Here is a 12,309-nt window from a genome sequence, read left to right as displayed (position 1 = left end):
CCAAATAATCCATTTACTTGGTGACTTATGAGCCAATGTATTTCCCCTTGGGCTTAAGCCAATTTGACTTGTTTCTCCTGTTTGCAATTGAAGGAGTCTTACATGACAGATAGGTGAAGTGAGTTGACAGTAAAATATTGGAGCTGGAAATCTAAAATCAGGTCTCACTGCTACCAAAGCTCACAGTTAAATACCATTTCCTACTTGTGGGAACAAAGGGGCAAATACTTGTGATTCAGAATGGAGGGGATGAGCAGATGGGAGAAGCTATGGACTTGCACCAAGTAGGGGAACAGTGGCCTTAACTCTAGAAAGCCTGACCTGAGGCTGAGCTTTGAGGGAAACCACTCAGCTCAACCCACTTGGAGAAGTTGCTTCACCTCAGACCCCTAACCCTTGCGAGAGAGTCAAGAGACATAACAACAGGACAATGGCATATTTATTTACAATTGGACCAAAAAAAGGCATACAGGCATTTTTAATTAAAAATAATGATGATGATGATTTAAAAAGTCAGAAAAATTGATGATGTTTAAATCCTTTATGAGGAGTACATTTCCCTCCTCCCCCCCAAAAGAGAATCTCTTAGGGAAAAAAGAAATCCAAGATTTGAATAAACAAGACTCCACTATCATTCTCTACTGCTTGAGTTCCTTTTTCTTCAACCTGATTCTTGGTGGCTGCCACTTGGCACTGTGGAGTCGCTGTGAGGCAAGGTTGAGAAGTTCACGTTTGATTGGTGGAGCTGGTAGGGGCCGTTCTGAGAATAACCTGGGAGCGGGGAGGGGGTAGAGTGTGTTCCTAGCTTAACCAGCATCCTGAGCTTTGTCTTGTGGTGGGAGTCCCAAAAGGGCTGGAGCAAGGGTGAGTGGCTGTTACTTAAACCCTAATCCCAGGGTGGGTTTGGTCTCTTGCAATTTAAGAGAAAGTGACATGCACAGAGTGGGTGGGCAGTGAGGGTGGAGGGAAGACTTGGCCCCAAGAGTGGGTGTTGATAAAAGAGCCAGATCTGCCATGTTAGTTACCTCTAACTTGGGGTAACTGGCTCCTTGCCTATCCCTGGGAATTGGGGAAGAAATGACAGAATTTACCTTCCATTTCCTTTTCACCAGCAGTTTTCTGGGTGTCCCTCAAAGGAGGCAAGAACTCAAATGGGAGGAGGAAGGGAATGGGTTTGGCTAAAAGAGCTGTGCATGGGCGCTAAGGCTGGGGGATGTCAGGGAGGGAATGCCTCTCCCCAGCCATCTAAAGGAAGAGAACTGAAGTCTCCAGGCCTTGTTCTGCTCGAAGTGGGGGAAGAGAGACCCCCACCACCAGCACAGTTTGCAAAGAACAGCAACCCCCTGAGGAAGGGACTGGGGAGAAATCCTAAAGGGTAAAGACCCTCAGCCCAGGCACAGACATGTGGATATACTTGGATTGGCTTTGGAAATACCTGGCCCTGGATCCAGGATTTCATGGCACAGAAATAGTTCGCTGCAAGTCTCTTCTCTGCTCCAGCAAATTTCCACTGCTCCTTAGTACTTCTGGGGATTTCCTTGTAGCCACCAAGACTGGACTTGCTCCTGGTGACAAGACGACCCCGAGGCCTGGCTAGAAGCCCTGCCTTGGGCAGCCCCGGGAGAAGGCTGGAGAGGTGAGAAGAGGGATGGAAAGTGGCTGGTAGAGGCAGGTTGGCACTGAGGATGCATGTCCGGGCTAGAGCTGTGCTTGTCACGGCATCAATGGCGAGGATGGACGGTGAGAGGCTTGGAAACCTCACTGAAGTCCCAGAAGGTCTGGTGTTTCCTTTTCCAGTTAGTCGTGGGGTGGCCAACAGCCCTGAGGAACTGAGGTGGAGACAGTGACCAAAACCCAGTGTCTTGGTGGACTTATCCATGCTGGATCCATTGTTAAAAAACATAGAACAAAAAAACAAGGAAAAAACCCCTAACCAAAAATAAACCTGCACAGGTCCCAGAGTTCCTGCTGAAGGGAACTTCCTTGGTACTGAAGAAAAAACGACCCACAAAACGTCATCCCCCACAGAATCGGAATAAGATGATGAAGAAAAATGCAAGATTTATCTACAGGTCCTCCCGCCCCCCACGCAGCCCTGGGATCCAGGAACACTGTGCCAGGAGTTACATTCCAAACAAGCAGGAGTTACTTTATTTTGCGTGCCTGCAGTTCCCCACGCAGGGTGGCTTCCTGTCCATGGACGGAGTGGGCATGGCTATGGTCCACCCCCATCAGTCTATCTTCACAGCAGCGTAGATCTTGCGGACAAACATGTAGGCTGCATAGAAGCCGATGGTGCCCGTGAGGAGCCAGAAGGACAGGACCATGAGGGCCGTGTAGCCAAAGTAGAGGAGAGAGGGGATGAACTCGACGATGTCCAGCTGGAACATGAGCAGGGGAGAAAAGAGAGGGGTGGACACTTAGTGCCAGCCTGCCATGGCCAACTGCCCCCTCCCCATGGTTTCATGGCAAAGCCCGGCAGGAAAAGGGGCTTGACCAGAGGGGCAGCAAGGGGCAGACGGGGCCCACAGCCACAGCGAGCCTTCTTCCACACCAGGGCCCGTGCATTGCCTTGGATTCTCACGACCACCATGGCAGGTTATTAGCTCATGTTACAGGTGGGGCACTGAGGGGTTAAACAATACCCACAGTTACACAGACAGGAAGTAGAAGGAACTGGGGCTTGAACCTGGGGCTAGAGTGCTAGGAGTCCAAGGCCCAACTCTATCAACCCAAGCCATCTGGCTGTGGTAAGAGGGGCTAGGAGTCTCCCAGGGAAAGGCCTAGGAGCTCACGGGAAGACAGGTGTGACTTAGGGGCGAGGACCAGATGCAGTAGATATAGCCCTGTCACTTCTTTACCCTCCAGTCCCCAGGACAATACAGTGAGACTCCTGAACGGCTGGAGTAGCAGACAGGGAATGGGGGAGGAGAGGCGTCTCAGAGTCCCAGCTTAAGGACCAGAGAGCCACCATATGCCTGCCCCAGCCTACGGTCCTCTCTTTCTCAAAACGCTGTCACTTTTTTCAAAAAAATATATTTTTATTGATTTCAGAGAAGAGAGGGAGAGATAGAAACATAATGATGAGAGAATCATCCATCGGCTGCCTCCTGCACACCTCCTACTGGGGATCGAGCTCGAAACCTGGGCATATGCCCTTGACCAGAATCGAACCTGGGACTCTTCAGTCCACAGGCTGACACTCTATCCACTGAGCCAAACCACCTAGGGCTACTGTCACTTTTTAACACCTCACAGGGATTTTATCTTGGAGCATTTTGGACTCCTCTGTAGAGTTTTGAGGCTTGGGCAGGGAGGCCAAGGATTTGTGTTGTGCTGGTATGTCCCGTGGTTGGCAAAGTGCAGCTCGCAAGCCACATGCGGCTCTTTGGCCCCTTGAGTGTGGCTCTCCCTAAGCCTTAGGAGTACCCTAATTTTTTTAAAAAATATATATCTTATTGATTTTTTACAGAGAGGAAGGGAGAGGGATAGAGAGTTAGAAACATCAATGTGAGAGAAACATCGATTCAGCTGCCTCTTGCACACTCCCTATTGGGGATGTGCCCGCAACCAAGGTACATGCCCTTGACCGGAATCGAACCTGGGACCCTTGAGTCTGCAGGCTGATGCTCTATCCACTGAGCCAAACCGGCTAGGGCAGGAGTACCCTAATTAAGTTAATAACAATGTACCTACCTATATAGTGTAAGTTTAAAAAATTTGGCTCTCAAAACAAATTTCAATAGTTGTACTGTTGATATTTGGCTCTGCTGACTAATGAGTTTGCCGACCACTGTGCTAGGCCAAGTGGAGCTAATCTGGAACCTTGGTATCAAGATCTGCCCAGATACTAGGTAGGACCTACGTGGGGCCTGCTCCAGGGCTCATGGGCAGACACATGGTCCCAAAATGCCAGGAGCCCAGAAGGAAACAATAAAGTCACTGTTTTGTTTTTCTGTTTTTTAAAGATGTATTTATTGATTTGATTTTATTTTTTAAAGAGAAAGAGGAAGGGAGAGGGAGAGAGAAAGAGAAAGACTGGTGTGAGAGAAACATCCATCAGAATTGAATGGATGACCTTTCAGTGCACGGGACAACACTCAACCAACTGAGCCACACCAGCCAGGGACTGTTTTTTAAAATTTTTTAATCATTTAAGGACATGTTTGGAGAGAGAGAAAGGAAATGAGGGAGGGAGGGAGGGAGAGAGGGTGAGAGAGAGAGAAACATTAATCAGTTGCCTTCTATATGTGCCCCAACTGAGGATGGAATCGGCAACCCAGGTATGTGCCCTGACCGGGAGTTGAACTGGCAACCTTTCAGTGTACAGGACTATGCTAAACCAACTGAGCCTCTCTGGCTGGGCATAAGGTCACTGTTTTGAGACCTTCCTGAGGTCAAACATTCTCAAACTGAAGGTGAAGGCCATGTTCTCAGGCTCTACCCGACACCTCTCCTTTTATAGCCTTTCTGTGGCTGGAGAAAGGATGATGTGAGGTGGGGGCAGGGGACAGGGTAGCGCTAAGTCCGTGGTAAAACCAGGAAAGGGATGAGGCAAATAAGGCAGTACTGGAAGGGTCCTTTGAAATGCAGACAGGCCAAGGCCGTCATTTTACAGACAAGACAGGCTCTGGGGATGGAGGAGGAGGTTTTAAGAACAGAGAAGAAAGAATGGGGCAGAGGAAGGAAGGACAGGAGACTATGATGTGACTCTAGGGGGCCTGGTAGGAGGCTATGATAGTTATGATTTGCTTGCCCAACACTGTCTCCTATCTTCCTTCTGCCCAGTGTTTTGGAGTACCCACGCCTCACTTTGTGGTCCTGTTGGGGCTGTCATTCCTAGTATAAAACCTAAGCTAGTCAGAGTAAGCCATCCTATTGGACCTGAGGAACAATAAGGGATAGATGGCATGTAATCTGGGCCAATAACAGTTTTCCCTTAGGGATTGATGATATGATGGTAGAAGACAGACGTTCTTTTAGCTCTGGGGGTGCAAAGCTGAAAAAAAGGAGCCTCTAGGGCTGCTAAGGATCAACTTTCCACTTTGTGGAAAGATCCTGCCAGCAGACTGAAGCCAAACAAACACCATGTGCCCGAGCCAGGAGAGCCAGGCTCCCTTTCATTCGCCCGCACTTTACCTATGTGGCTCACACAGTACAGACGGTCCGAGATGCAGACAAAGCCGTGGCCCGTCCTGTCCTTATTGTGAAGGACTGAACCGTACTTGAATGAAGAAGGGAAGGAAGCATCCAGAGACAGGACACCTGAGGTCCTAAATTTGGGTGCTAAAGGCTATTTCATCATTTTCTGTTTTTACATTTACTAACTCTTTTCATTTATCCTCTTTATCCTTCCATGGTCTTTTTCCCCCTAGCTTCTTGAGGTGAATACTGTTATCATCAATGTCTGTTTTTCCTATTAAAAGCATTGGTAGGTGATATATTTCTTTTAAGTACCCCTTTGGCTATATGTCACAGGTTTTTCATGCAATAGTTTCACGGTTATATATTCTGAAAGCTTTTGTCTTCCAAACATACAGAACATAGACTCTCTTTCCTAAAAAGATACATGTTCTAGAGCAGAGATAGTTCTATACTGGCATTGGTCCCACTGTTGATGGGAAAGTAAGATTCAGACACTTGAGTTTTTCCCAGCACCCTCTTCTCCACTATCCTGCCCTAAAAGGGCTAAGGGAACTTGTTAACAAAATAAGGGTGGTACCTTGTTAACAAAATAAAAGATGGCATAGACCAGGACGTAGAATGCAGATCCCCCGGAGACTAGGAAATTCCTCCACCACCAGCGGTAATCCTGAGGAGGAAACAGAAGGGTCAGAACTCTTCCCCAAGCTTCACAGGTGCCCAAGGAGCTAAAGGCTCTGGGTAAGAACAGTAATATTTGGGGTGATGGGAATGTTTTATATCTTGACTAAAATGGTGGTTTCACAACTGTATGCATTTTCAAAGGCACATTAAAAAGGGTGAACTTCCTTGTTAATAAAATACACCTTAATTTTAAAAAAATCAACAACAACAAAAGAACAGTAATAACAACTAACATGTTGTGAGCAAATGCTCCCCATGGGCCAGGTACAATTCTAAGGGCTACATGTGAATCAGCCCAGTTTAATCAGTGTAGCGGCACTCTGAGTCAGGTGCTACTGCGACCCTTGTTAATTAGGAAAGCACGGAGAGGTTAAGCAACTGCAACCAGAGCTACTAATGAAGGAGCCCACTGAATACATGGAGGCTCAGAGAGAGGAAGTGATATGACAGCCCGAGACCTCATGGCCAGAGGGGGAACATGGGAAACCCAGACAGCCTCATGACCCATTCAATGTTGGACCCAGGTTCCCCACCCCCAACTCCTGGCCCCATGCCCCTTACCTCTGCACACAGCTGAAAGTACACCATGACAATGCTGATTTGTGAGCAGGATACCACCAGGATGATGAAGACGAGGAATAGGAAGCCAAAGAGGTAATAGAACTGATTCTCCCAGATTGCCTGCGGACACATCACAGCCGGCCTTCAACTAGCCTGCTTCCACCCAGGGCCCTCTCCCCTGGCTTACCCTGCCTGTTCTCAGGACACTAGCCCTCAGGTAGGACTGGTATACCACTTGTCACCAGGGCAGGAATGGAGATATCATCACTATACCACCAGGGCCTATGTGCCTGGCACATGGCTCTCATTGGCCCTCCTGCCTGGAGCAGAGGGTGAGCCAGCCTATTCTTAGGGAGTGGCTGGGGCATGGCTGACCCTATGATGGGTGGGCTCTACCCTGAACACTGCAGCTTGTAGAAAGCTGCATCACACCCTTGTCAAAAGTATATAGCAGCCCAGCCGGCATGACTCAGTGGTTGAGTGTCGACCTATAAACCAGGAGGTCAGCGTTCGATTCCTGGTCAGGGCACATGCCCAGGTTGCGGGCTCAATCCCCAGTGTGGGGCATGCAGAAGGCAGCAATCAATGATTCTTTCTCATCATTGATGTTTCTATCTCTCTCTCTCTCTCCCTCTCCCTTCCTCCCTGAAATCAATAAAAAAAAATTTTTTAAAAAATTACATAGCAGCCACCACCACTCAGGGGGAGCTTACCACACGGCAGGCAAGCTACATGCTTCATGGACATCTTCACATATGAACCTATGAAAGGGTGGACTTTTACAGTTAAAGAAGTCAAAGCTCAGTGAGGCTGGTGACTGGCCCAGGGTCACACAAAGAGAATTGAGGTGGCTGCGCTGGCAGGGAACCCATTCTCTGACCCTTTTCCTAGGTAGGGCTGGGTGAGCAAGGGGATGTCAGCCGGGAGGGGCTGGGCCACTCCAGAGCAGTGAATACTTGTCCAGCACTGACTGGGTGCAAGGCACCCTCTGTGCTGGGCACCAAGTTAGTTGAGACAGATTTCAATGGCTGTGAAGAGATCTACTGCCAATTTTCATTATACGCCTGGGACAAGAGCAATCGTCATCACAGCCACAGCTATAATTTAACAAGCGTTTCTGACTGTCAAGCACCCTGCCTTTTACAGACATCATATTTCAGCCTCACAATGACCCTGAAAACAGGCCTCATTCCCTCCATTTTCCTGAGTCTTTTGAGTAACTTAGGTAAATCTGCACAGGAACCCAGAAATCAAAGCAGATGCAACAATATTAAAAATAGAGATGACTGACTGCAGTATTACTGAAACAGCTTCTATTCATTGAACCCTCCCACACTAGACCCTGCACACCTGCCGTATCTCATTTGACCTTCCAAGCCATCCTAAGAGGAAGGACTGTTATCCTGTTGGGTGAAAAATGGGGGCTCCAAGAGGTTAAATGGCCCATCTGAAATTTCAGAGGCAGTAAGCGGCAGAGCACCTCGGTGACGGGGAGGGATGCTAGCGGCGATGAAGGCTGTGTGGTGTGGAGGGAAGGGGAGCAGACAGCACTACTCACACTGAAGATGAAGAAAAGTTCGATGAACATGGCACCAAAGGGCAGGATCCCAGCCATGAGAATGCTGCAGCAGAACAGGAGGGTTACCACTGGGAGGAGACCCAGCCATTGGAAGCCCAGGATCCCTCCCCCGCTAGCCTGACTGAGGAAGCTTGCACGGTGTGGTGGCTCTAATTCTTTCCGCATGCTTCTGTACCATTATAGCCTCTTGAGAGGTAAGCCGGTGGGCATCATTCTCTCTGTTTTATAGATGGGGAAACTGAAGTACAGAGATGCAGGCTGACTTGCTTAAGGTCCAAGCAATGGTTTTAACCTGTGTCCCTGCACCTTTCCACCCCTCCCCCAATCTGGTTCCTAGGCCAACACCAAATCTGGCTATAACTCGGTCCTCTTTATCTTAGAGCAAAACTAAGCTTTCATGACGTCTACTAGGCCCAGCTGAGCTGCAAAACACCAGTCACAGCATCCTTGGGGGGGACGCACCTTCTTCCATGTTCTCCTAAGAAGAGCAGTGCTAACCTTACCATTCCTGAAGGCCCCTGCTGGAGACTCACCCCACAAATCGGTTCATGTACCACCGCTGTTCAGGGATCTGCCGGGGAATCTGGTTGGTGCGCACAGGGTTGTCATATGGCTGCTTTCTGAAGCCGAAGTAGTAGCCCAGGTAGACGAGGGGCAGGGAGATCCCGAACCACATGCACAGCAGGGCCACCATAGTGGGGAAGGGCACCTGAGGACACAGCGCCATGAGGCCCCATAAGGCCCGGATGCCCAGGCTGGAGACTGCAAAGGGAAGGGGACCTTCTAGGGTCTCAGGGAAGGAGGGTGTGTACAGCAGGGCCACCACCATGGGGAAGGTCCTACAGACACATCCCCACAGGGCTTCTGGCCAGAACCTTCTGAGGCTGACCCCAGCCCTGGGGAAAAGTGGAGTGCACATGGAAAACCACTTGGGCTATGAAGACAGAACCACAGCATCCCAGAGCTCGTCATCCAGGGAGGAAGTGGGGAAAGAACAGGGACCGAGGAAACTGAGGGCGTGAAGGGAAGACGAAGAGGCCAGAATGAAGGGACATTATGTGTTTGGTATGCTAGGTGAAGAAAAAACGGGGGGGGGGGGGGGTACACACTGCACAAATAGTGTGTTCCTTATTTTGTCAAGATAAAACCCTGCAATATACTACTAACTAAATGAAGCAGGTTATATAACTTTGTCTAGCACTCCATTTTAATAAAAATACCCAATATTTAAATGTGTAAGTGCCTAGAAAGACCTATACCAGTGGTTGGCAAACTCATTAGTCAACAGAGCCAAATAGCAACAGTACAACGATTGAAATTTCTTTTGAGAGCCAAATTTTTTAAACTTAAACTATATAGGTAGGTACACTGTTATTAATTTAATTAGGGTACTCCTAAGCTGGCCTTTGCTAAAAATGTCCTCAATCTGATTGAGGTACGTTCGCTGAGGTCGACCCCTTCCAACTCTCCCATCCACACTCGTCTTGTATGCTTGTTTCAGATAGACGAGTGTAGATGGGAGAGTTGGAAGGGGTCGACCTCAGCGAACGTACCTCAAAACAATGTACCTCCCCCGCACTGTGTATCCCACGGCCCGCCTGCGCCGCATCTCCCGTCGCTCGACCGACCGACACCCCCCACTTCTTCAAAATAGACTTGCCCAGGCCGAAAACTGACTTCTACGCATGGGCCGCGAAGTTTCAATCGCACTGTACGTGAGCGCCCACACATGGTATTTTGTGGAAGAGCCACACTCAAGGGGCCAAAGAGCCGCATGTGGCTCGCAAGCCGCGGTTTGCTGACCACTGACCTATACCAAAAAGTTGTTAGTACTTTCTCGGCTGGGGTATGGAGGATGAAAACGAATTTTTCACTTTCTTCTTTAACTTCTTCTCTAAAGTATTATGTTTTGATAAGAATCATGCAAAAAGAGCCCTGGCTGTTGTGGCTCAGTTGGTTGGGTGTTGTCCCATGCACCAAAAGGTTGTCGGTTCAATTCCCGGTCAGGGCACATACCCAAGTTGCACGGTTGATCCCAGGTCGAGGGTGTGCTGGAGGCAGCCGATTGATGCTTCGTTCTCACGGATGTCTCTCTCTCTTTCTTTCTCTCCCTCTCCATTCTTCTCTCTCTAAAAATCACTAAAAGATATTTTTAAAAAATCAATTTAAAGAAAAAAAAAGAATCATGCAAAAAAAATTAATTAATAAAACCACGCCAGGGTACAGTGTCGCTGTCTGGAAGCAAGAGGGGCCAGGTTGGGGAGCTTCATCTAGAGAACTCCCAGCTGTCCCAGTGGGGTCCCCAGACTACAGGTTCTCAGCCCCTCCATGTCCTCTAGGACTCAACTCAAGAATCATTCCCCCAGAAAGCACTTCCTGATTCCCAGACTAGGCAGGACTCATGTTCAAGTACTTAAAACAGAACTTATTCCAAAGTAAGCATCTTATAAATGTTTGCTATTATTATTTTATAATTTTTAAATTACATTCTTCGATTTTTAATAAATCTAAAAAGAGGAAAAAGAGTGAAAAAAATATAGTAAAGATCTGCATAGTATTTATCTCTGGGTGGTTGGATTCTGGGTTATTTCTGACTTCTTTAAGTTCCCTGTACTTTCCAAATTTTCTACAATTGAGTGTTTGTAATGAGCAGTTGGTTATTGGAAGAAATGTTGAAAGACAGAATGAACACAGGTATAAAAATGAGGAAGTGAGAGGAAGAGCGCCACTGTTCTTCCTGGGCAGCTTCCTGGGCCACTGGAAAGAAACCAGTGCTCCGGCAGCCTGGCCTGGAAGCCTCACCCAAGGTCCGTTAGTGAGCACCTGCAGGCGGAGGGGAGGAGGCTCTACCTGCTGTCGCTGAGGGTGCAAATGCCTGCCTACCTCTACCACAGTCCTGCTAATTAATCAAGACCCCATCTTCCAACCCTCAACTGAGTTCACAATCCCACTCAATGAGTCCTGGGCAGCTGCTAGGAACAACGGGGGTTGGCAGGATCCCCCTCTGAGGATAGAACAACCTGCAGGGGCTGGTACTGAGGAGCAGGCACTCTTGGAGAGCCTTGTTTTGGGACACTGACCTAATAAACTCACACCAAGTAGCTTTCCCTTGGTTGGAACAAAGGGGAATTCCCCAGTTGGCCCCTGGACTATGGATACCTCCCTATAGAGAAGTAAGTTTTGGCCAGCTGTCTGAAAAGCCCACAGGAAGGCCAGGGCCCAGGCAAGAACATGGGCAGGGCTGGGGAAACCCCAGCTAGCCCTCAGCCCCTAGAGCTGGAAATAGAACTTTGTGAAGACCCAGAAAGGGAAGGGAACAGCAGGAAGTGACCTACGGGAGTATAGCTGAGCACAGCTGCCCAGCCCCTGCTTGCTGGGGAGGGCACTTACCGCTCCTGATGAGTGCTTTCCCCAGATGAAGCAATTCAATACGAAACAAATGCCGAAAACCACGCCAGGGTACAGTGTCGCTGTCTGGAAGCAAGAGGGGCCAGGTTGGGGAGCTTCATCTAGAGAACTCCCAGCTGTCCCAGTGGGGCCCCCAGACTACAGGTTCTCAGCCCCTCCATGTCCTCTAGGACTCAACTCAAGAATCATTCCCCCAGAAAGCACTTCCTGATTCCCAGACTAGGTAGGACTCATGTTCTTTATCCTCTTAGATTCCTGAACAGCCCCTTCCTTGTCCTCATACCAGTTTGTAATTCCATATTGTTGTAACCTAATCAGTGTCTGCCTACACCGCAGACTGAGGAGTGTGCCCTCCTGTTCACTGATGCAATCCTAGCACTTAGAACACAGCAGTTGCTCAATAAACATTTGTTGAATAAAGAATGAATAGCCCTGGCTCGTGTGGCTCAGTAGACAGTGTTGGTTTGCAGACTGAAGGATCCCAAGTTCGATCCCAGTCAAGGGCACATGCCAGGGTAGCAGGCTTGATCCCCAGTGGGGGGCATGCAGGAGGCAGTTGATCAATGATTCGCTCTCATCAATGATGTTTCTCCCCCCTCCCCATTCCTCTTCCTCTCTGAAATCAATAAAAAAATATTTTTAAAAAATAAATGAATAAAACTTTCACAAAATGTATATGTCTAGCCCAGCCAGTGTGGTTCAGTGGTTGAGCGCTGACCTATGGACCAGGAGGTCATAGTTTCAGGCTTGATCCCCGGTAGGGGGCGTGCAGGAGGCAGCCAATCGATGTTTCTCTTTCTCCCTTCCCCTCTCTCTAAAAAAAGAACCATGCAAAAAGAAATTAATATATGTCAAGTATTTAAAACAGGACTTATTCCAAAGTAAGCATTTTATAAATGTTTGCTATTATTTTATAATTTTTAAATTACATTCTT

The 12,309-nt window shown here is 48.4% G+C and overlaps 1 protein-coding gene across 3 annotated transcripts in view; it reads right to left on the bottom strand.

The window, feature by feature from the left end:
* Positions 1 to 421: 421 nt before the first annotated feature.
* TM9SF4 (transmembrane 9 superfamily member 4) overlaps positions 422 to 12,309 on the bottom strand; it is a 54,662-nt gene continuing 42,774 nt past the window's right edge. For all 3 annotated transcript variants that reach the window (XM_081096986.1, XM_081096987.1, XM_081096985.1), the window contains 6 exons: positions 11,357 to 11,440; positions 8,500 to 8,675; positions 7,946 to 8,009; positions 6,388 to 6,507; positions 5,723 to 5,812; positions 422 to 2,381 (listed from right to left, as the gene is read on the bottom strand). In XM_081096986.1, coding sequence (XP_080953112.1) covers positions 2,232 to 2,381; positions 5,723 to 5,812; positions 6,388 to 6,507; positions 7,946 to 8,009; positions 8,500 to 8,675; positions 11,357 to 11,440 — 684 coding nt within the window. In that variant the 3' untranslated portion in view covers positions 422 to 2,231. The remainder of the gene's footprint in view (positions 2,382 to 5,722; positions 5,813 to 6,387; positions 6,508 to 7,945; positions 8,010 to 8,499; positions 8,676 to 11,356; positions 11,441 to 12,309) is intronic.

The sequence above is a fragment of the Myotis nattereri genome (assembly GCF_964212035.1).
Source record: "Myotis nattereri genome assembly, chromosome: 8".
Classification (NCBI taxonomy): Eukaryota; Metazoa; Chordata; class Mammalia; order Chiroptera; family Vespertilionidae; genus Myotis; species Myotis nattereri.
The sequence above is the reverse complement of the archived record's forward strand: the minus strand, read 5'-3'. Positions and strand labels throughout refer to the sequence as shown.